Here is a 25,511-nt window from a genome sequence, read left to right as displayed (position 1 = left end):
GAAAAACAACCACAATGCAATATATCGGTGTTTTAGAGGGTAATGTGGGTATTTAAAAGGATGGTATTTATTAATGTTGTAATGTTAATAAGAAGTTTATTTTAATTGCATACTATTTATATTTGATTTCTTTATTGTTTGTTATATCACAAACCTTTTTATTAGTTCTGCATTTGCTAAGATGGCCAATTATATTCCATGGCCAAAGAGTTGCGAAACATGATTTGTTCAGCTAATGTCACACTGACATTAGCTCTCCACATGGAGTAAGTTATACAAGAAATGTTAGAAAGAATGTTCCCTTGCCAACTCCTCTGCATGAATCTTCTTGGTGACAGCCCTAATTGCCTCCGCTCAATGCACCTACAGACTGTGCAAAGAGCCGATCATTCAGACAATGAGAATATGTACTTTATATTTTGTATTTGCTTCATAAATGTTGATTCAAATTTTTTGCCCATGTTACTACATAACCCCCCCCAAAAAAAAATAAAAAAAGTGCTCCAAGGGCCTTAAGCTGGACAGCTCTACCTTAAAGGAAGTACAGGTATAGGACCCCGTAATTCTGAGCTTCCTAGATAATGGGTTTTAAGGATAACAGATCCTATACCTGCATATAGTTCTTTTTTAATTTTAGTTCTCTTTTTATTCTTCATTTAACAAATCCAGTAAGTATAATAATAGCTCATGTTCCTTTTTAAAAGCCACATTTTTCATGCTTGAAAAAAGGTAGGCTTTTGTATGTAATAGACTAGTACTGGTATACTGTAAACATTGTATATTAAGGGAGAAAGCTCAGCAAGTGCCTTTAGCCTACATTTGTGTAGGCATTCTGTTTCAATTGCTGTTTCAGGAGCTTTTCCCCTGAATTTTATCATTGATTTTTCTCTACAAAATGCAGAATCTATTAAGAAAGGTTAATACAAATAATAATACAAATACATTTGTTAAGTGTAAATAAATATATATATAAAATTTTAAATAGCATGAAGAAAAATATTTTCATGTTATTTTCATATAGCATTTCTCCCTTTGTGACTGCTTATTTGGTGACCATTATAATAAAGCCAGTAATTTATACATCTACCCATCCCCCATCCCCCCCCCCCCCCCCCAAAAAAAAAAAAAAAAAGATGCCAGCAGACTTAGGGCTCATTAATTAAGGTAGCTATCTGAAAGTATAGTTGTTTGTAGTATTGCATAGAAGTGCTTAACACTTTGCCTGCCAGTAACCTGGGTGCGATGTTACTGGGTTTAAGATTATGCTATGGGAAAAAATGCATTGTCTAGCAACACACTTTGTCTTAATTGTCCTTAAGCCATCAGGAAAAATTGTAATGTTTCTTTATTTACATCAGCCCTATGCAAGGCCCCCTTTTCTGTGTTTAATACCTGTTCCTTTATTGGTGGCCTGCCCATTAATATGGGGATGACAGAAGAATATACAATTATTATTTTGCTTGTTTCGCCAGTAGAAACAATGTGCCAGTGCTAAATATATTTTATTTCTCTGTTTAGTTTAGGAACAGCTGTTTCTGTCATGGCCAAGATCCCGCTGCTTGAGTGCCTAACAAGACATAGCTATAGGATGTGTTTAGATAGACTAACATCTACTGAGGTTTATACTGAAGAAATGGAGAATGCAAAAGTAGACAATGTGGTGCAATATGATGAAGAAGCAAAACTGAAAAATGTGGCATTGCTAGCCTCACTTTCCATGTCTGTGGAAGAGCAGCTAAAGGAAGTAACAGGAAAGGACACTGGGCAAGAGAACAACAAATCTTCTACACAAAACATGGAACTTTCAGAACCAAATGACTCTGAAAATCTCCCTTCCTTTAACGTTTCATTATTGGACTGGATAAATGTACAAGATCGGCCAAATGATGTTGAGTCGTTGGTTAGAAAATGTTTTGATTCAATGAGCAGAGTAAGTAATTGCTTTACTTTATGTAATCATTGGATCGCCATCAGTAACTGGCCAGGCATTTTGCATTAATATAAAACTGATCATCTCTAGAGCAACAATGTCTAGTTTATGAATTTCACAGTTCAAGTTTAAAAGAGAGCTACACTTCTAAAGTATCCCTGATAAATGGTTTTAAGTGATGCATGATCCATATTAATGAGGCTCATGTTAGTTGTAGTTTTAGATAAAGTAGATAATTTCCAACTTTAACAGTATAAAGTCAATACTTTATATTTACAATTATATTATATTTATATTATATTATATTATATTTATAAATACATTTTACATTTATTAGACAAAACCTTAAAGGAACAGTAACACCAAAAAATGAAAGAGCTTTAAAGTAATAAACATATAATGCACTGTTGTCCTGCACTGGTAAAACTGGTGTGTTTGCTACAGTAACACTACTATAATTTATATAATAAGCTGCTGTGTAGCCACGGGGGGGGCAGCCATTCAAGCTGGAAAACAGGAGAAAAGGCACAGGTTACATAGCAGATAACAGATAAGTTCTGTAGAATACAATAGTGTTTTATCTGTTATCTGCTATGTGCCTTTTCTCTTTTAAATGGCTGCCCCCATGGCTACACAGCAGCTTATTTATATACATTATAGTAGACTTTCTGAAGTAAACACACAGCTTTTACCAGTGCAGGGCAGCAGCACAATATATTTTAGTTACTTTTATACACTTTCATTTTTTGGTGTTACTGTTCCTTTAATTTGTGGGTTTACATCCCTTTTTAAAAAAGCTTATGCCTGTGGTAACCTAAATTGCCAGAAAATCCAGCATATCTCTTGCTGAGTTACATTAGCCTGAAGTAAGCAGAATCTTTACCTTGTTATTCTCCTGTTTTAAGCAATTAAACAAATCTCACTCCCTGGTAACCTGGGATTCAAAGGGAACCTAGCACATTTTTATACACAAACAGTGAGATATAAGTTAGGCACCTAACAGTGAGATATGTTAGGCAACTAACAGTGAGATATGTTAGGCAACTAACAGTGAAATATAACTTAGGCAGCTAACAGTTTTTTAAAACGTTATTTACACTTCTTGAGGGGCATTGAATGTTTAATGTTTAACACCATACCACTAACAATAATAATTACTATTCTTTGTAAGGCACCAATATTTTCTTCAGCTCCTTGCATAGAAGTTAGTTTTTCTTATATCTTATAACTATTTGTATTATAGTATCTTGCATGCTGGCAAGAGATGATTTTTTTTTTTTGGACTATTGAAAGAAAAGAGTGCCAGGAAAAAACCCTGGCAGACATGGGTAGAACCTACAGACCCTGCAGAAATAGTGTTGTGGTCATAATTACCAAAGAGCTGTAAGACAGCAGTGCTGACCACTTTACTACTGTGCTGCTTTTATCTGTTTTAAAATGTTACAATTCACTACATAAAACCAGCTCACAGCAATGAGCAAAAGCTAAAAATGCTGCCAGCTATTTTCATCTTTAAGTAATACAAGAGTATTCTCATCATTGTATTCAAAATGTGTTGTGCATATATAGTATAGAGTTATATAGAGTGAAAAATCACACAAAAGACTCCAATACATTTTCACCAACATAGATATCCGTTCAGTAAAGGCAATCTTTATTAGTATCAGTACTGCCAAAATGTACAGTACAAAAATATATTAAAAACATTTAAAACCACAGGTGCTCTATACTGCTGCAGTAATCCATTCCATCAAAAACCACCCCATTCAGCATACCAAATATCAATAATATCAGTTTATCAAACAAAATGTTAAATTCTCAAAGTGCACTTGTTACACTTTGAACATATGGAGTCTGTTGTATAGTTTTGCATTTTTATTTTTTAAACTGCCGTTCGTAGTTACTGAACATAATTTTATAACTGATGTTCAGCCAACTTTGACAGAGCTTAAAATTTGTTAAGTTCATCTCAATTATGTTGCATCTTTACAATGTTTGAAATAGTAGAGCAAAATAATAGCTATTCTAAAATTAAATGTAGAAGTGCCATTAGTTACATCTGGCCTTCTGCTTTATTTTTTGTTTTGTACAATTGTGTGGCTACACCTAGCACTGGACATTTTTTCCAGGTATCATAGATAATCTATCTTAAAGTGGAAGGAAAGCTACTGAGGCAATTATTGCCAATTAATTAGTCGCAATAGTGTAAGATAGAATGCTATATTTATTCTGTAGCATGCTTTACTATACCTGAGTAAACAGCCCTAGTTCTCCCTGTTTATGGCGGCATCTGCCATATTAGCTTGGTGTGCTGTCTCTTCCCTGTGTGCATCCTTCCTGCTGCCTTGTAGCTCTGGGCTCAGATTACAGCAGGGAGGGGAGAAGTGCAGGGGAGAGAGGAGCAAGCTGAATAGTCTCTTGCCCAGGGTCCGGGAGGTTTGTGCAGAGAGACGGGAATCCGATACTGAAGCCTATATGTACTGAATGGAAAATAAATGCTGTGGTTCTTTTGACCGAGGACTCGGAGCAGCAGAGTGTATATTCGTGTATATGCATAGACCTTTCTGATAAAGCTTAATTAGTTTTAACACTTCCTTCTCCTTGTAGTGTAATTCTAAGCAACTTTAGAATATACATTCACTGAAGATGTTCTGTGGTTTTAAAGTTATATGTATATGCTATTAAAATCAGTGTTTGCTTATCCCTTTTTGTTCTCTGGCTCTAAAAACAATGTAACAGGAGTCAGCTGACAAGCAACATAGTTTCCAGAGTCAGAGCCAGGAGTGCAAAGAATGTAAACAGATATATATTTCTTTTAATAGCAATTACATTTTCAACTAACTTTGTAGTGTTAAATTGGAACGTTGCTTAGAATTACTTTACAAAAAAGAAAAAAAGATTTTGGTGGAGGACCCCTTGCCATCAATATGGAGGTATAATGCACTGGTGGTAACTAATTATTACAGACTAAAGTTGACCAGCTCCTTTAAGAATGCTGTTGCTAAGACTATTCTTCCTATTTAATTAGGGGTAACGTCCCAAAATAGTTTGAAAACCAGTGTAGTGTAATTAAAGGAATACTGTCATAGGAATTTTTTTTTTTTTTTTTTTTTAAATGCATCAATTGATTGTGGTTCTCCTGCAGAATCTTGATTTTTTTTTTTTGATCAGATTTTTTTAATATTTAATTTTAACATTTCATGTGGGGCTAGCCATATTCTTCATTTCCAAGGTTGCCACAGCCATGTTACCTGTGCTCTGATAAACTTCAGTCACACTTTACTGCTGAGCTGCAAGGAGTGATATCACCCCCCTCCCAGCAGCCGATCAGCAGAACAATGGGAAAGGGAGCAAGATAGCAGCTCCCAGTAGATATCAGAATAGCAGTCAATAATAAGAAATCCAAGTCCGGCTTGTGATTCGCCCAGTTACATGGGAGTAGGGGAAACAACAGGTTATCTGAAAGCAGTTCTAATGTATAGCTTTGGCTCTTTCTGAAAGCTCAGACTCAGGCACAATGCACTGAGATGGCGCTTACACACCAGTTTTACAGCTAAAAAAAATACATTTCTTGGTTCAAGAATAACATTTTAAAATGGTAGAAAGCATTATTTGATATGTAATAAAAAGTATACCATAAAAATCATGACAGAAATCCTTTAAAAAAAAAAGTTTAGTAAAATAAATTAGGTTATTCTCTAGAAGGTGGAACAGCCATGATTTTTCAGGCAAGGAAAGCTTATTTTTATTCAGGTAATGTAAAAAAGTTCAATTTTTTTTTCAGAAATTTCAGCAGCTGTTTGGTTGCTAGGGTCCACTTTACCCTAACAATAAGGCAATGGTTTGAATGGGAAACTGGAAGATGGATAGGAGTGGGTCTGATTAGAAAGATAAATAAAAATAACAATAAAGCTGTAGCCTCACAGAGTAATGGTGTTTTGACTTCTGGGATCAGGTAAAGCTGGAAAATAAGAGAAGAAGAAAAACAATTGAGAAACTATATAAATAAACTACAGGGACCTTTAAAAAGTTGCTAAGAATAGGCAATTCTGTAACATACTAAAAGTTAACTTAAAGGGGAACTACATGAACACAGAAAAAGCCCCTCTTTTGTAATAATAGAATGTCTGTATTGTGTATTTATTTACAGTACACATTTACAGTGACATGGGCAAATCAAATTATTAAAGATAAAGTAAACATAAATTAAATCACTAAGCCATCATTTTCAAGTTAAAGGAGAAGGAAAGGCTAATAAAGAGTTAATTTCAAGCTGCAGGCATACCTTCAGTTGTCTCAATAGTGCCCTTAAGTCTCCCCATATTTTACCTGTTCAGAAGATCTGAAGCCAAACAGGAAGAAAAAAACGCTGAGCTGTGTAAAGAAAGTTCCCATAATGCCTCACTCCTACACAGACATGCAGACCAAACTGAACATGCTCAGTTAGTTAGACTGTGAGTCAGCTTCCTGCTGATTGGCTCAGATCCACATTCCTAAGGGGGAGGAGAGTGAGTTCTTAGCATTCTTGAGGGAGGGGGGGAGCAGGAGAGAGCAGAGAACAGAAAGCTGCATGTCTCTGGCACAGAAATTACAGACACAACTAATCTTTTTTTCAGAGAAGTCAGTGCAGCGTTTCTGTGAGTGCTTAATGGCTGTATTTTCATAGACCTTTCTGATAGTTTTTACCTTTCTTTAAATCCTTTAAACATGAGAAGACAATGCAGCTTTTTGTGGTTTCAGAATTAAGGTAATCTTATTAATGCCATTTTATATATTAACCAGTATGAGAACACAGCTTCATTAATTCTTTGCATTTTAGCATTTGTGGTAGCTGCCATTTTGGCATGACTCAAACAGTCTACATGGGCTAAAGTAGAAAGTCTGTGGAGAAAGTCGATGCCTTGGCAGAGACAAATAGAGTGTCAGATATTTGTACCAATGAAAAAATACAGATGGTAATCCTACTTTGTAAGCTGTACCCATAACTGCCTAGGATCAAATGTTTGAAAGTTAAAAACTACTGATACACTGAGCATTATATTTTAGAATGTTCATTTTACTTAACTGTAATTTACAATAATTTATTTTTCTGATATTCTAGCTTGATCCACGAATTATTCAGCCATTTCTGGCAGAATGTCGTCAAACTGTTGCCAAATTGGATAATCAAAATATGAAAGCCATCAAGGGGCTTGAAGATAGACTGTATGCTCTTGATCAAATGATTGCTAGCTGCAGCAGACTGGTTAATGAACAAAAAGAACTTGCTCAGGTGAGTGGCATGTGTTTGTAACAGATCCTAAGGAGGGCAGCTGTGTGTGTGTGTGTGTGTGTGTGTGTGTATGTATATATTCACAGGAATTTATTCATTCACTGTGCATTCCACGAATGAATAAATAGGAGAATTGCTGTGAAATAGTTTGCTGGTCCTGTTCATATATATATTGTTTGTAGCGGAACAACACAACACAAAAAATACTGGAAACAATGACTAAATCATATCTTACTCCACACAGAGATCCTCAAAGGGAGGGGACGAATTTAGTAGCACCATTTAGAAGTTGTTAAAAAAAGCAAAAAGCCGCTTAGTAGCACCATTTAGAAGTTGTAAAAAAAAGCGAAAAGCCAAATTTCCACAATTGCACTCTTTGCAATAGCGTTGCAGCCCCCTCCGGCGCATTAAAAATAAGCACTGGGGGCAGAGGGGGCGGCATCGGGAAAGCTGCCTCAGGCGGCACTAGGCCTAGAAATGCCGCTAGCAGTATAGTGTATGTATAGACAATTAACAGAAAGTGGTGATTATCCTTGGAGAAACATGAAAGGGGAGTAAATCATTTTAGAATTAATGCATGATGTGGTTCCAATTTTACACAGTTATTACCTTATAATAAAGTTAATGCAGAAAAAATGGGTCGCACTACCAGATGCTAAAAAATGTTGTATTATAAATAATTGTAAAAGCAATATATTATTGTAAGTTCAACAGAGCGATTTGACAAAATTAGATAACTGGGCAGCAAACTGGAAAATGAGGTTCAATGTTGATAAGTGCAAAGTTATGCACTTTGGTAGAAATAATATAAACGCAAGCTATCTACTGAATGGTAGTGTGTTGGGGGTTTCCTTAATGGAGAAGGATCTGGGGGTTTTTGTTGATAACAAGTTGTCTAATTCCAGGCAGTGTCATTCTGTGGCTACTAAAGCAAATAAAGTGCTGTCTTGTATAAAAAGGGCATTGACTCAAGGGATGAGAACATAATTTTGCCCCTTTATAGGTCCCTGGTAAGGCCTCACCTTGAGTATGCAGTGCAGTTTTGGGCTCCAGTCCTTAAGAAGGATATTAATGAGCTGGAGAAAGTGCAGAGACGTGCAACTAAACTGGTTAAGGGGATGGAAGATTTAAACTGTGAGGTGAGACTGTCGAGGTTGGGGTTGTTTTCTCTGGAAAAGAGGCGCTTGCGAGGGGACATGATTACTCTGTACAAGTACATTAGAGGGGATTATAGGCAGTTGGGGGATGTTCTTTTTTCCCATAAAAACAATCAACGCACCAGAGGTCACCCCTTTAGATTAGAGGAAAGGAGCTTCCATTTGAAGCAGCGTAGGTGGTTTTTTCACGGTGAGGGCAGTGAGGTTATGGAATGCCCTTCCTAGTGATGTGGTAATGGCAGATTCTGTTAATGCCTTTAAGAGGGGCCTGGATGAGTTCTTGATCAATCAGAATATCCAAGGCTATTGTGATACTAATATCTACAGTTAGTATTAGTGGTTGTATTTATAGTTTATGTATGTGAGTGTATAGATTGGTAGGTGTGGGTTAGGTGTGCTGGGTTTACTCGGATAGGTTGAACTTGATGGACACTGGTCTTTTTTCAACCCTATGTAACTATGTAACTAACTATGTAACTATGTATTAGTTCACTTTCCCAGCACATGGTATGCAACTGCCTATCAAATACACCATACTACAAAGCCACTATAAAGCATGGAATATGTAACATATCATTATGTAGACCTGCAAGGCAACTGTTAGATTTAACACGTAGGCCTGCAAGGTACTATTTTAGGAATGCTAAATAATGAATGAGTAATGTGAATGTAACTAGAATATTCTAAATAGTATTAGCATTCATAATGGAAACACACAGATTGATCAGTATGGCATAATTCCTTTTTCATCATTGTAAACACATTTGCACATTTTTCAGTCCATGTATAGCTAAAACCTTATCCAGTATTATAATAAACATCAGAGACTCATATGTTGTCATGGATACTGTGTTAAAGAACCTCTCAAGTGCGTTAAAACACACTTGATTATAAACAGCATCCATGGTATATGTAACTCATTCATTTCTGTGCTCATTATTCAATCCATTCTGCCAACCCAATGTGAATATAGTTGTTATCTGATAGGTATGGGACCTTTTATCCAAAATGGTTGGGGCTTTGTATGATGTATAAGAGTTTTCTACCCCCATTCTTCAGTGACAGCTTGACATGTTAAATAGATTGAGTTAAAGAGGGGTTATTTTATTTATCATGCTGTGTAAAAAAAAAAAAAAACAGCAGACATCACAGCACAAAACTGGTGTATTTATCAATCTGTTGTAATGATTTTTAGTGATTTCATTACTTCTAGGTAAAAATCCATTGTAAAAAAAGCAGCTGTTTTTTTTCGTGGTTTTTTTCCCCCTCTGGAAACATATTTTCCCCTTTAAATTTTATGGATTTCGCAAGGCTGAAGTGGTGTAAAATAATGGCATCAAATCCACCGTTCAGGCAGCGTAATGTTAAAAACACATCTTAATAAATTTATTTTACACAGCTTTTTATACTGTTTTGCTGGTAATTGTTTGAGACAGTATAATAGAATAGGCCCATATATATATATATATATATATATATATATATATATATATATATATAATATATGGAATTGCCCTTGTGGAGAAAGAGAGAAAGTGTGTGTGTGCATGTTTATTTTTTATTTTGTGACATAAATGTTAGACCTCAGATTTATATCCATTCAATATGTTTTGTCTAGACCAGCTAGAATCCTTGAGAAATGTAGAATTTAATATGTTAGCCAGTGGTAATGGAAGAATGTTTGATGCTGCTTCTCAAGCCCTTGCTGGTGACGTCAAGTGATGATATGTGACTCACATAAAAAGTATTACTTGTATATAACCAATTTATAGCTGGAACCTGAGACTGAAAATCATTTTTTATTTTCATTGACGTTAAATGTTTTATCTTTGTTTATTCTTCTCTGCCTCTGTTAGAATGCTAGCAGATAAGTCTAATAACTGCCCTTTGCTGCATTCCTTATTGCAGCGAGTGGAAACAAGGTTCTATAGAAATTATTAATGAAGCAAATCACGCACCTTGTATTAAAGTGTATCTATAAATAAAATGTTATCCTTTAAGTTTTAAAGCAGAAAGAGGTATTTTAATAGGTCACCTGTTTCATATTGAGCCAGTTTGTTGAAAAATATGTTTTGACTGCTGATCCTTATTCCTGGGATTAACTATTTTGTGTCAATTTCTGTACTTCTCTCAGGTATTATAGGGTTGATAAAAAATTGTTTGCAACTATTTATCTGGGTTATGTAATGAAAGCTGCTAAATGTGCCCTGGTTCAGGAACCCAATTCAAGATTAAGACATCATTATCAATCCCTGCACCAGTAAAGCTTACACTTTACGGCCCCTGCCATGCATGTTCTCTTACACACTATAGGCAGTTTTATTAGGCGCCAGATTACCTACCTGTATTTTTGTGGAGTGTGGGCCTTTTTGTGTTTTTGGCATATGCCTTCTCTTTACTAACTTGCCTAGAACCAGTTGCTAATTGTAAGTGGCCTTGTATCACTGTATGTGCTTTTTATTTGTTTAAAGTATACAGTATAACTGCAACCTCATTAAAGTTGCATGCTGTTCATTTCTCTTGTATATATTATTTGTGAATGAGAAACAGTGCAGCACGGGGGGTTTTAAAGATGTACACTTCTAAATACATAATGTTGAAAATTTTAGGCTGTAGGCAGAAGTTTCTCGTATTTGATTGGATGAAGTCCAGATTAGTAAGACTAACTACAGTGCTTGATACTTTTCCTTATTAAAATAACCCGCCTAATCATGTAGCCCAAGATAAACAAGAGCCCCAGATTTATATAGGACTGTACAAAATAAACCTTTATTGGGGTTCTTGTCAGCATTTAAATTAAGTGGTTAAGGAGACTTCGCATTCTTTTTTCAGAAACACAGAAGACTTTGGATAGCCAGTCACAGCTCTGTCCTCTTACAGAGTAAAATATTCTGCAGTTCTCGGTCAAGTCCACTGTTTTTGTGGCTACCCACCCACGAGATGGAGATTGTACTGTAGGATGCCAGCCAAAGAGCTGAGTGCTTCCTAGTCTCCTGAACAGTCCATAAAAGCAGCCAGCAGAAAAGGAATGGCTCTTTCGGGCAATTTCATTTAAACTAGCACACAATGTATCATAATGTATCACAATGTATTTAAATGATACAGTTCAGTTTTTTGTTTTTTTTTTTAATTTGAGCTTTTACTGTAAAAAAGTGGATGATGATTTTCTTCTATACAGAAAGGGGGACTATAGGTGAAGACAATCTTGTGTTATGATTGCTGCAACGTACTCTATTAGTTGAGTACATAATTTTTTTAAAACTAATTCTGTGTTGGCCATTTGTTACTATTTTAAATGATTTAGAACTGTGTGACTTTACAGTGATTTACGGCTGTTTGATCTTTTGGCTTCCCTAAGGATGGCAGATCACAAGTGGAAAATATTTAAATTATTTTCCATGAAGAGTAATATGGTCATTTTCCAGTACTAGAAAACATTTGTAAACATTTTGCACTTACAACTTATCTCCATTAGGACCACCTATCCCCCTATTTCATGCTACTAATGTAGTGGGAAACCTTTAATTAAATCTATTATTATTTACTGACCAACAACATGAACAACCCTTTGGTATAGATAGGTGACATAAGCCTGGGGGGTCATTCCAGCTTTGACTAGTCAATGAGAGTGTGGAGTGTGTAAATAAAACTTTTGCTGGCATTATCGATCCTGCCATGAGCACCCACTTTTTCTTTTTTTGTTTATTTATACATTTCCCAAAATGTGGATCAGACTAGGGGTGCTCCCACTCATTGATGGAATCTCATAGGTAGGGTACCTTGAAAAATATTTTCATTGGTCATAATCCTAACCCTTACTAGGGTCGATGTATAATGCTTTAGCCATACTGTTGACTCCTCCACCCTTAGACGCAATTCAAAGGTCAGTACTGACCACAGTTTTTTGGCAAGTTATTCCTTACCCCACAGGGTATGTAGAAGGGGTATCTGATTGACCCATTTTGTTAAGTACCATACATTAGCCTAGGTTCCACCCCGATTAAGGCACAAAGACATGGAAATAATTATAACCCACTAGCTACTTATCTACTCGCCTAAGGCTAAAAGAGTAATCTAGTGGAAATAAAATGGCTTTTGCCATTTTAAAGAGATAATGTATATGTTAGTCAATTTAGCAATTTAGTGTATGGTTTATCCTATAGGCTTTTAACCACAGTGACGCTATGGAGTTACCTTGGCATTAAATTAAATGTCAACTGAAAAGAACAAAAATGAAATTGGAAAATTACAAATAATGTTTTATGGTCTCTAATAACATCCTGATCATGTTTTGCTGTATAATATGTTAGGGTTACATTCATTAAAAAAAACGTTTACAAAATCCATTGCTTTCTTCTCAGGGATTTTTAGCGAATCAAAAGCGTGCTGAAAACTTGAAGGACCCCTCTGTGTTACCTGATTTGTGCTTAAGTCATGCAAATCAATTGATGATCATGCTGACAAATCACAGAAAACTGTTGGATATCAAACAGAAATGTACTACTGCCAAACAGGAGCTTGCTAATAATTTGCAAGTTCGTTTAAAGTAAGTATATTATACTGAACATATTTTTCTTTCAAATAGGATGAACTAGAATAAACACATAAGAATTGAAATCTTGCTTTGTTTAAGCCAAAAAGAGAAACCCATTTGTCTTACAAAATTCTGCATTTGCATTTTTACAATTGCACGTACAATATAAATCAGGATTTTATAATTGCAATGAATCATATTTTTTTTTATTTGCTTAGTTATTTATTTACAGAGGAGTTGGCCAAATGCCAAACCAAACTAATATTTTAAGTAGCATAGTTAAAGGTTTTAGAGAAGAGTTTAGAGGAATCTGAAACTTGTGAAAAGTGCTTCTTATATTGACAGTGTTATTGCTTTGGTGGTAAACACAGAGCACGCCAAGGAGGAGATTATACCTTATTTTAAAATCTCTACGATCACCATTGTTGTTTAATGTAGTTTAATTGTTAGATGAAGCTAGTAGGTATATGAGCCTGTCAGCAACATTTATTATGAAGTGGAGTGGTGACTGGCTGTTAGATTAGTCAGTAAATGAGAAAAGAGTGAAATACAGTTTTGATGGTATTTGTGTGATAAACAGCATTAGGAACAGATGTATTAATATTGGAGGTTGCAATTTTGCCATGATTGGTGATTATTGTTTTGTTTTTATGACCATTATTTTTTTAACACAATCAGAAAAATGTAGTAAAATTTAAAAATAATATTCAATAAGGACTGTCTTTAGTATTCAAAGAAGATGATAATTCCCATCCCCCCCATAATTGAACAAAAAAAAATCTGCTCATTTTGTTTGATTAAATTTGAGGGGGGAATAAAAGATTACCACAAGGCCAAAAGTCTTTATAGGGTCAGAGGTCTTGATAGTTGAGCTGTAATAAAGATTTTTGGGGATGTTATAGGTGTTGGAAATGAAAAAGATTATTTTTTTTTTTTTACCACATAGTGGTAGTCTTCATTAGTCTAAGAAACCATAGTAATTGATTAATTAGAAAAGGGAGGGAAAGGCAATTACAGGCCTAGGACAGAACCTTTAAGGGTCTTCCACAGAACAAGGTAAGGGAGCAGATGATGCCCCCATTGTAGGTGACAATTAAAGAGGTTGTGTAAATATTCTGAACTGATATTCTTCCCACAAATCCCAAGACAGCGGAGAAGGTGATCAAGAATGTCAAAAGATGCTGAACAATCAAAGAGTATAAATAAAGTGGTTTTCGTTTTCTGTAGTAGATATTTGTGAGCCTTATTAAAACAGTCTTTGTGGAATACTGAGGACAAAATCTAGATTATAGAAGGTCAAGCAGACCATGATTAGAGAGAAATCAGATCAGAGACCTGAGGAGCTTGCAGGTAAATAGTGGTAGGCAGACAAGAAAGAGGCAAGTGAGGGGATGTTTTTCAATAAAGAGACAATTTGTCTTTGTTTTAATAGGAAAGATTCCAGTTTAGGCAGGAATAAAAGGGCTAGAACTGTGATTAAAGAGGTAGTGAAATTGTGTTTATGTTTAGAAGATCAAGAGGGCAGGTAATAAGATAGGAGTTATTATATATTGTTTTCAACTACAAAAACATTAAGAACATTCTACAAAACAGATTTTTCTTTACCTGTCAACTTGTTTTGAAGGTGGTGCTGTTTTGTAATGCTCCATGCTGACCAAGATGGTGAAAAACTACAGGCTCTATTCCGACTCTTAACAGAGCTTGTAGAACGAATCAAGATTGTGGAGGCTCTTAGTACTGTTCCTCAAATGTACTGCTTAGCAGTAGTTGAAGTGGTGAGAAGGAAAATGTTCATAAAACACTACAGAGAGGTAAGAATGTTAACCATGGATTATTGCATTTTTTTTTCATTTTTATTTAGATTTAACAAACAGTCCAATTATTAACAACAGAGTTACTCATTCACATTCAAAATCATAGTAGTATATTATATCATAGTATAATTTCAGCAAGTTATATAGATTACAAAAGAAAAGCTAGTCTCTCAGCTATCAGTGGGTCACAGTCTTTGAATTTATTTTAGGGAAGGGGAAGAGGGTTCCAGGCAGAGAATGTCTGCGCATAGTAGTCTGGAATAAAGGAAAAGTGAAAGAGAAAAGTTACTATCAGTGCGGTCTGTTTAACAAGAACACATGATGTATATCATCAACTGCGAGTCAAAACATTGGATAGTGAAACCAAAAACGTGGTTTGGCAGATTCCCCTCAAATTTAGTGTATTAACCTTTTTTTACTTAAATCATAATGTTACAGTTTCAATATATATGAAAGCTAGGTAGCCCAGTGGTTCCTCTTTGCTTTTTAAAGGAAAAGTAACGCTAAAAATATTTAACTAAAAAATCTATTCTACCCTCCCCCAATTATTGCCCTATCCTGAAAACTATTTGTTATTTATAATGCTTTAGAAGAAAATACCTGTAAAAAAACTTGGCTTCCGGTCATTTCAACAAAGGCGATATGGCGACACAGGGAAAGTTTCAGGGGAAGCGTTCACTATGCGGCGATGGACTGATCGAGTCTAGCCTTCCTTCTGTATAGGAAGGAGTCAGGCTAGACTCGATCAATCGATCACCGCATAGTTAAACTTCACCCGATACTTTCTCCTGCATGGCCATATAGGCTTTGTTGAAATGACCGGAAGCCAAGTTTTTTTACAGGTATTTTCTTCTAAAGCATTATAAATAACAAATAGTTTTCAGGATAGGGCAATTATTGGGGGAGGGTAGAATAGATTTTTTAGTTAAAAATGTTTAGTGTTACTTTTCCTTTAAGAGTCAGTATGTAGTTTCTCAAATGTGCGAGTGTCCTCCATTTCTGAGATCCATTCAGGGAGTGTGGGCAGCGATGTGGATTTCAGTTTGCAGAAAATTAAAAGTTTAGGCGCATTGAGGGCCTATTGAGTTAATGATTTCTTGTAGAAAGGAGTAGAGTAGGGTCATTGCAAGGTCTTCATCAATCCTTATTTGTAATTTGTTATTGCAAGTATCTATTATTTCAGTCCAGAATTTTGTACATTCCCAAAATATGTGTAACAACGACCCAGGAGACAATCCACGTGACCAACATTTGTTTCCTGGGAAGATTTTGCTCAGTTTAGTGGGAGTGTTATACCATCCAGTTATGATTTTGTAGTTATTTTCCAATATTCTGCAGCTCCTCTATGGATTGTTGCATTTTGAACGACAATGATAGTAGATACAACTCTAAGGAATAAGGAAACTAGAACCAACCTTTAACACAAGTAAGTAAGGGAAACACTGCTGAATTGTAAGCCCCATTTTTTTAGAACATCCTATGTTGCAGCACTGATCTCTTCAAATCTATCACAAATCAGCCTTGTAGGTATGAATGTTATAGCTTTTGAATGTTATAGTTTTTAATGTCATTTCAGATTGTAAGTCTCTTTTCAGCACTGGAGAGTTTAATTGCAGCTCACAATTTGTTTGAAGTGTTGATTCTCCTTTCAACTTATACTGGGGATTAGCAATTCAGAGTGGGTTCAAAGATACATGCTGCCACAAAGCTCTAACACCCCAAAGAAAAGAATGTTCAGACCACATTCTAACAGAATGATCTGGTTTGAATAAATGTGGCAGTTTGTTAAAACAACTTCCTGATAAAATGGGAACTACTTGAATTGTAATGCCTTTAAGAGTGGCTTGCATGACTTCTTGAACAATCATAATATACAAGGCTATTGTGATCTTAAGACTTACAGATAGTACAGGTATGGGATCCCTTATCCGGAAACCCATTATCCAGAAAGTTCCGAATTACAGAAAGGCTATCTCCCATAGACACCATTATAAGCAAATAATTCTAATTTTTAAAAAGGATTTCCTTTTTCTCTCTTATAATAAAACAGTACAGGTATAGGACCCATTATCCAGAATGCTCGGGACCAAGGGCATTCCGGATAAGGGGTCTTTCCGTAATTTGGATCTTCATACCTTGAGTCTATAAAAAAAAAACAATAAAACGTTAATTAAGCCCAATAGGATTATATTGCCTCCAATAAGGATTCATTATATCTTAGATGGAATCAAGTACAAGGTACTGATTTACTATTACAGAGAAAAAGGAAATCGGTTTTAAAAAATCTAAATTATTTTATTAATATGGAGTCTATAGTAGACGGGCTTTCTGTAATTAGGAGCTTTCTGGATAATGGGTTTCCGAATAACTGATCCCATACCTGTACCTTGTAGTTGATCCCAACTAAGATATAATTAATCCTTATTGGAGGCAAAACAAGCCTATTGAGTTTATTCAATATTTAAATGGTTTTTAACAGACCTTATTACGGAAAGATCCCTTATCTGGAAAACCCCAAGTCCCGAGGATTCTGAGATACAGGATACATTCTAACTATATATATATATATATATATATATATATATATATATATATATATATATATATACAGGTCCCATACCTGTATATATAGTTAAAATGCAAGGGTGACGGAACATAAGGAGCTGAATAGTCAAGGTTATTATTCAAACAATATAGTGAGGTTTATTAATCCAACATTTCAGTTTTTTACTGGATTCTTCATTATGGAAAAAAATATATATAGTTATATATGTACATGTATGGATAGATCTGTATACAGTAGCTTGCAAAAGTATTCGGCCCCCTTGAACTTTTCCACATTTTGCCACATTACAGCCACAAACATGAATCAATTTTATTGGAATTCCACGTGAAAGACCAATACAAAGTGGTGTACACGTGAGAAGTGGAACGAAAATCATACATGATTCCAAACATTTTTTACAAATAAATAACTGCAAAGTGGGGTGTGCGTAATTATTCAGCCCCCTGAGTCAATACTTTGTAGAACCACCTTTTGCTGCAATTACAGCTGCCAGTCTTTTAGGGTATGTCTCTACCAGCTTTGCACATCTAGAGACTGAAATCCTTGCCCATTCTTCTTTGCAAAACAGCTCCAGCTCAGTCAGATTAGATGGACAGCTTTTGGGAACAGCAGTTTTCAGATCTTGCCACAGATTCTCGATTGGATTTAGATCTGGACTTTGACTGGGCCATTCTAACACATGGATATGTTTTGTTTTAAACCATTTCATTGTTGCCCTGGCTTTATGTTTAGGGTCGTTGTCCTGCTGGAAGGTGAACCTCTGCCCCAGTCTCAAGTCTTTTGCAGACTCCAAGAGGTTTTTTTCCAAGATTGCCCTGTATTTGGCTCCATCCATCTTCCCATCAACTCTGACCAGCTTCCCTGTCCCTACTGAAGAGAAGCACCCCCAGAGCATGATGCTGCCACCACCATATTTGACAGTGGGGATGGTGTGTTCAGAGTGATGGGCAGTGTTAGTTTTCTGCCACACATAGCGTTTTGCATTTTGGCCAAAAAGTTCCATTTTGGTCTCATCTGACCAGAGCACCTTTTTCCACATGTTTGCTGTGTCCCCCACATGGATTGTGGCAAACTGCAAACGGGACTTCTTATGGTTTTCTGTTAACAATGGCTTTCTTCTCTTCCATAAAGGCCAACTTTGTTCAGTGCACGACTAATAGTTGTCCTATGGACAGATTTCCCCACCTGAGCTGTAGATCTCTGCAGCTCGTCCAGAGTCACCATGGGCCTCTTGGCTGCATTTCTGATCTGCGCTCTCCTTGTTCGGCCTGTGAGTTTAGGTGGACGGCCTTGCCTTGGTAGGCTTACAGTTGTGCCATACTTCTTCCATTTCTGAATGATCGCTTGAAGAGTGCTCCGTGGGATGTTCAAGGCTTTGGAAATCTTTTTGTAGCCTAAGCCTGCTTTAAATTTCTCAATAACTTTATCCCTGACCTGTCTGGTGTGTTCTTTGGACTTCATGGTGTTGTTGCTCCGCGTAGGGCTGATTTTTTGAATGCAAAGTCTTGCGTTTTCATGCGTATATCGGCTACATGTGCCTGCACCCGAGCGTATCCCATTCATTCGGCTGCAGGCTCAAGTAGCAGGTGTAGGGCTGAATTTTCGAAAATTTCAGCCCTACGCCTCGTGTGGCATCAGCCTTAGACAACCTCTGAGGCCGTCACAGAGCAGCTGTATTTGTACTGACATTAGATTACACACAGGTGCACTCTATTTAGTTATTAGCACTCATCAGGCAATGTCTATGGGCACCTGACTGCACTCAGACCAAAGGGGGCTGAATAATTACGCACACCCCACTTTGCAGTTATTTATTTGTAAAAAATGTTTGGAATCATGTATGATTTTCGTTCCACTTCTCACATGTACACCACTTTGTATTGGTCTTTCACGTGGAATTCCAATAAAATTGATTCATGTTTGTGGCTGTAATTTGACAAAATGCGGAAAAGTTCAAGGGTGCCGAATACTTTTGCAAGCCACTGTACATACACTCACCAAAAGGATTATTAGGAACACCTGTTCAATTTCTCATTAATGCAATTATCTAATCAACCAATCACATGGCAGTTGCTTCAATGCATTTAGGGGTGTGATCCTGGTCAAGACAATCTCCTGAACTCCAAACTGAATGTCAGAATGGGAAAGAAAGGTGATTTAAGCAATTTTGAGCGTGGCATGGTTGTTGGTGCCAGAAAGGCCGGTCTGAGTATTTCACAATCTGCTCAGTTAGTGGGATTTTCACGCACAACCATTTCTAGGGTTTACAAGGAATGGTGTGAAAAGGGAAAAACATCCAGTATGCGGCAGTCCTGTGGGCGAAAATGCCTTGTTGATGCTAGAGGTCAGAGGAGAATGGGCCGACTGATTCAAGCTGATAGAAGAGCAACTTTGACTGAAATAACCACTCGTTACAACCGAGGTATGCAGCAAAGCATTTGTGAAGCCACAACACGCACAACCCTGAGGCGGATGGGCTACAACAGCAGAAGACCCCACCGGGTACCACTCATCTCCACTACAAATAGGAAAAAGAGGCTACAATTTGCACGAGCTCACCAAAATTGGACAGTTGAAGACTGGAAAAATGTTGCCTGGTCTGATGAGTCTCGATTTCTGTTGAGACATTCAAATGGTAGAGTCAGAATTTGGCATAAACAGAATGAGAACATGGATCCATCATGCCTTGTGACCACTGTGCAGCCTGGTGGTGGTGGTGTAATGGTGTGGGGGATGTTTTCTTGGCACACTTTAGGCCCCTTAGTGCCAATTGGGCATCGTTTGAATGCCACGGCCTACCTGAGCATTGTTTCTGACCATGTCCATCCCTTTATGACCACCATGTACCCATCCTCTGATGGCTACTTCCAGCAGGATAATGCACCATGGCACAAAGCTCGAATCATTTCAAATTGGTTTCTTGAACATGACAATGAGTTCACTGTACTAAAATGGCCCCCACAGTCACCAGATCTCAACCCAATAGAGCATCTTTGGGATGTGGTGGAATGGGAGCTTCGTGCCCTGGATGTGCATCCCACAAATCTCCATCAACTGCAAGATGCTATCCTATCAATATGGACCAACATTTCTAAAGAATGCTTTCAGCACCTTGTTGAATCAATGCCACGTAGAATTAAGGCAGTTCTGAAGGCGAAAGGGGGTCAAACACCGTATTAGTATGGTGTTCCTAATAATCCTTTTGCTGTGTGTATATGCACTTGTTGTCATTTGGATAGGTTGAAGTTGATGAACTTTTTTTAACCCAAATTAAATTGTGTAATTACCCTAAAAATGAGAATTTAATGAGGTTCATCTCATGGAAACAAGTTTTTTAAGTGTAATTAATTAAAGATTCTGTTTAATTTCTGAATAAGGTTAATCTTTACTATCCCCATCTCAGGAGTATGTCTCTATACATGCAGGAGCTGGAGGTAAATTCTGTTTGCCTACACAATTTATTAGCACTAACTGTTTCAAGGTAACTGACTGAGACATACCTGCATAAAGGCAGAGAGACTTCTGATAATTAACAATAATTTACTTATTTCAGAAACGGGACGGAAAGTAAACAGAAAGTTTATTTTCATGTGATCAATCCTATATTAAATTTACATTTTTGTGATAATTGCCCTTTAAAGGGGCAGTATACCCTTAGTTGCAGTGGGAAGGCTTTGTATTGAACATACTTTTTTCCTGAAAATCTACGGCTTTTGTTATTTGTAAGGATAAATAGGCCAGACAGGGACATTGAAGAAACTCCATGTTTGGACCTTGTGAGGTAGATAATTGGTAGAGAATTTATACTTTCCTAGCCATATGTGTAGATGTGTTTATTGATGCATTATTGATAAACATTTATTCTTCTTCATTATCATTTTATCATAACAGTTACTATGACTTATGGTGCGCTGGCCAGTTTTTCCATATTTTGACCATAGGAGAAATACCCAAATCTGCTCATGCTGCCTCCCATTGACTTAAAAGGAAACATCTAATACAATAGCGCATATTTTGAACATTTTCAAGTCTATAACCACCTGTACTAGCAGTGGCAGGTGGTTTCTTTTAAAGTCAGTGGGAAGCAGAACGTTCAGTTTTAAAATGTAGCTGTCTGAGAAACTGCCCAGCAGCCATTTTACTAATTTTTAAAATTACATCTCACTTTTTTTCTTTAACAGTGGACAAATTCATTAGTAAAAGATGGAAAATCTCTTTATGAAACAGAGAAGATTAAAAGGGAATCTTTTGGAAAGCTTTTTAGTAAGTATTATTCTTAGTGAATCCCTAATTATACTTTACTTGGCATTGGTAAGCTGTTCTTGGCATTTGGTCGGCTAGGCATTTAAAAGCTCAGTGGGTTGTTTAAAAAAAACAAACAAAAAAACAGCAGTTGCCTGCAATGTCGGCACACCTGTGTGTCAGGCAGTTGCCGCTTGTTTCTCCATGTTAGTACACCTGTCAGAATTGTTACACGGCATTGTCTTAATAATGCTGTTTGTGGATTGAGTATTAAAGATATTCAATATACTGCAAAACAAAAACACTATTGCTGTTTTAAAAGTAAATGCAGATTAAAAAACTCTCTTTGTTCACATTACATTTTCCATTCAGAGACAATGGAATTGTAGCAGTCTAAATATTTTTTTGACATTTTAATGTAAAATTCATTTGAAAAAGCTATTGTATCTTTCGTTTCTTTGTTTCTTTGTGTACCACACCTCAGTTGAATCTAAAGAAAGCCTGGATATCTATCTATCTATATATATATATATATATATATATATATATATATATATATATATATATATATATATACCGTACATAGGACACAGCTATAGAAATAACACAGTAAAAAAAAGTAAATGATAGGATGAAGCTGAAAAGTGGATAAGTAGAGGGTGGTAAAATATAGTATATCATTTATACTATCCTTTTTTTGAGACTACAGTTTTGCCTCTTTTCATTTTTTGATAAGTCTGTTGCCATATTAGCCTGATCATCATTCTTATGCATTTTTAGATGATTGTATGGGTTAGTCCACAGCAAACAATTCACAAAGGTGCTTAAACCCGTATGTACTCATTTTAACTTGCTAACTGTAAAAGTAGTTCATCCTACAATTAACGTTCTCTCTGAGCAGGCAGTATATCCAGGGCCCCTTTCACGTGTTGTGCTTCTGCTGAGAGGAGCTGAGTAACAAGAAGGCTCCTATTTTCTATTCCAATAGGAAGAAAGGTGGTTCCATCTAAATATCCAGAAAGTGGTTTTTCGAGTGGAGCCGTAAATTTGTGGAACTCTCTCCCTGAATCCATCGTACTGGCAGATACATTAGATAGTTTCAAGAAGGCAATATTTGGCAATTTAGTCATGAGTTAGTCATCTCTTATTATATCATCTCTCATATTATCTAGTACGGTTTACCCTTCACCAGTCCTAATTTATCATAGAAGTGTGCTCCACACCAATATAGTATAACCTATCTATTGCCCCATATGTTAGATTTTTTAAAAAATGCTCACAGTTGAAGAATATGTAATTGTATGTCCCACACGCACAGTACCCTTTCACTTTACAGGTTTATTTTGCTCTCATTTTGCATATACAATTATTGGTCCCATTATTCAGAAAGTTCCGAATTAAGGAAAGGCCATCTCCCATAGACTCCATTATAAGAAAATATTTCTAATTTTTAAAAATTATTTCCTTTTTCTCTGTTATAATAAAACCGTACCTTGTACTTGATCCCAACTAAGATATAATTAATCCTTTTTGGCGGCAAAACAATCCTATTGGGTTTAATTACTGTTCAAATTTTTTTTTTTTTTTTGGCAAATTCAAGGTAGGATATCTGAATTACGGAAAGACCCCTTATCCGGAAAACCCAAGGTCCCGAGCATTCTGGATAACGGGTCCCATACCTGTGCTAAATGTTTAACACTTTAAAAGTAAAGCATATCATTCATAATTGAAACACAAATGTATATTTTTCATAATTTAACTGGACTTCTTTTTTTTTTTTTTTGTTCTAGGGAAATCTTATTTACGAAATAGGCTCTTTAGAGGACTTGACTCTTGGCCACCATCATTCTGTGTATGTTCAACATTGTCTTCTTTAAAATCCCTTCTAAGGAGTAATGGATTAAAAAAATAAATCAGACAAAACCTGAAGCAACAAAATATTTTCCCCACCATTGTCCAACTTCAAAAGTTATGTTCATAGTTAAAAATGCTTGTAAATTAATGTAATGTTTTGATTTACTATCTGAGCACTTACTGCACTATACAGAAGAATGACAGAAAGTTGTTATAAAGGGGTAAAACATTAGACTGCTGGGAATTTTTATATTTTCCTGTATATATGTTTAGCTTACTTTACTTTAAAATGCAATAGTGTATATATGCTGCATAACATGTACCTCACTGTGTAGATAATGAAAATTATTCAAACATCTGTTTTCCTCCTTTTATAGACTCGTAAGCCAAGGAGATTTGACAGTGAACTTCCTGATATCTCTGTAAATGACCTTCGGTTTTTGCAGTGTATTTGCCCTCCAGAAGTCCAGCTTTTCCTCAGGTATATATTTTTTCTTCTAGGAAAGCTTTAGCTTATTGGGTTTCCAAGGCTGGCAGTTGTGCAAAGTAGTGCAAAGAGGCCAAAAGCCTTGGGTCAGGAATCTTTCTTTCACCCCACTTGGCTCATACCTGACTGAACACTGTAGGTCCTACATAATCTTACTGTAGTGTATATGCTACTACCATTGCCTTCAGTGATTTTAATTGCTTACCTGATACCTGTTAGCAGAAAACAGCTCAAGACCCGAGTACTTCTCAGCAACCTCCATGTAGCTGCTCCAGGCCAAAGCGTGCGCAGTAGAGTTAAAAAGTTGTTTTTTTGCTTAAACTTTAGCTGTTCACATTACTGCAGATGCACGCCTGACACTAAAAAGGCAAAGGCAGAAAGATGAATGCTCCATGGTGCTCACTCAGAAGTACCGTGGACCAGTGTAATTTTCTGCTAACAGGAGCATCGGCCTAGGGTATAAGGTAAGAGATTATTATTACTGGGGAGTGTTTAACATTTGGCGCCCCCAGTGATTTAATCTTTCCTTCTCCATTAAAGGACAATGAAAGGTTAATATAAATTAAAAGTAAATCTAAAGGCATTCTTTTTAAGTACTTACTGCATATCTAAATTCCCAGATCCCTGCTTGCTTCTCTGAGATATGGTGCTGGCAGCCTACAGCAGTGTGAAGACTACAGTGACATCACTGAAATCTCTCTCCCCTTCCTGTAGGCTGCCAGCGGCAGCCTTCCTATTCTCTGAGCATGTGTGTAACTTGATCCTGTCCCCTGTTCTGAGCTACACATGCCCACCAGCCAATCAGAAGCAGAGCTGGCAGAGGGGAGGGGGGGAGGGAATGAAACACATGTGCAGTATGAAGCAAGGAGGGAAAGGAAGGGAGAATACCTTTTTAGAGATGGCTGCCTGTTCTAGAAAATGTGAAGTAAGTGTGACTGAGTAAATATTTGATTAGGTGAGCCAAAAGTGTGGCGTTTTTACTAAACAATAGGAGGGCTATTGGACAGTATGCTTTTTAAATTTTGACTTGCATTCTCCTTTAAATCTGCTTAAATAATGTGAATATCGAATAACTACGTACCTCATGGAATGCTACATTTAGGCAAATACTTCAACACATGTTACTATAGCGGAACTTTTTCCATCTTATAATGGCCTTTGCATTCCATAAGTTTATAAATTTGTTGAATACATTAATTACAAATGGAAATTGAGCTATTATTGTACTAAAAATAAATAGACAAAATATATTTATGTTGAAGAGATTATCACATATTCATTAGGATAGAAAACTTTTTTTAAAGTGTTCAATCCGTTGCTTAAATATGATTCCAATGAATTATAAATTCAGCAAGATTCTACTAAATTTTTTTGTTAAATGTTTATTTCACTCTTTTCCATTATGTACTTTTTTTTAACCTTTACTTATTTACTTTCTAAGGGTTCCCTTGCTTTGTGATTTTGAGCCTCTACACCAGCATGTGCGTGCTCTACACAATTTAGTGAAAGCAGCACAAAGTTTGGATGAGATGTCTCAGACCATCACTGATCTGTTAAATGAACAAAAGGTACAGTTAATGTGGTTACCACATTTTGTTTATTCATACAATAATCCCATGTATTTGAACTTTAACTCTTACTTAAATATAAATGTG

General features: G+C 36.3%; 1 protein-coding gene across 2 annotated transcripts in view; it reads left to right on the top strand.

Moving 5' to 3' along the window:
* The window catches only part of rb1cc1 (RB1 inducible coiled-coil 1), a 73,377-nt gene that overhangs the window by 15,117 nt on the left and 32,749 nt on the right, over positions 1 to 25,511 (top strand). For both annotated transcript variants that reach the window (XM_012965289.3, XM_002934103.4), the window contains exons 6-13: positions 1,519 to 1,930; positions 7,032 to 7,202; positions 12,721 to 12,905; positions 14,518 to 14,704; positions 21,455 to 21,536; positions 23,306 to 23,367; positions 23,747 to 23,850; positions 25,298 to 25,424. In XM_012965289.3, coding sequence (XP_012820743.2) covers positions 1,519 to 1,930; positions 7,032 to 7,202; positions 12,721 to 12,905; positions 14,518 to 14,704; positions 21,455 to 21,536; positions 23,306 to 23,367; positions 23,747 to 23,850; positions 25,298 to 25,424 — 1,330 coding nt within the window. The remainder of the gene's footprint in view (positions 1 to 1,518; positions 1,931 to 7,031; positions 7,203 to 12,720; positions 12,906 to 14,517; positions 14,705 to 21,454; positions 21,537 to 23,305; positions 23,368 to 23,746; positions 23,851 to 25,297; positions 25,425 to 25,511) is intronic.

Source organism: Xenopus tropicalis, chromosome 6 (genome assembly GCF_000004195.4).
Source record: "Xenopus tropicalis strain Nigerian chromosome 6, UCB_Xtro_10.0, whole genome shotgun sequence".
In the NCBI taxonomy this organism is placed as follows: Eukaryota; Metazoa; Chordata; class Amphibia; order Anura; family Pipidae; genus Xenopus; species Xenopus tropicalis.
This window is presented reverse-complemented; position numbering and strand designations above follow the sequence as displayed.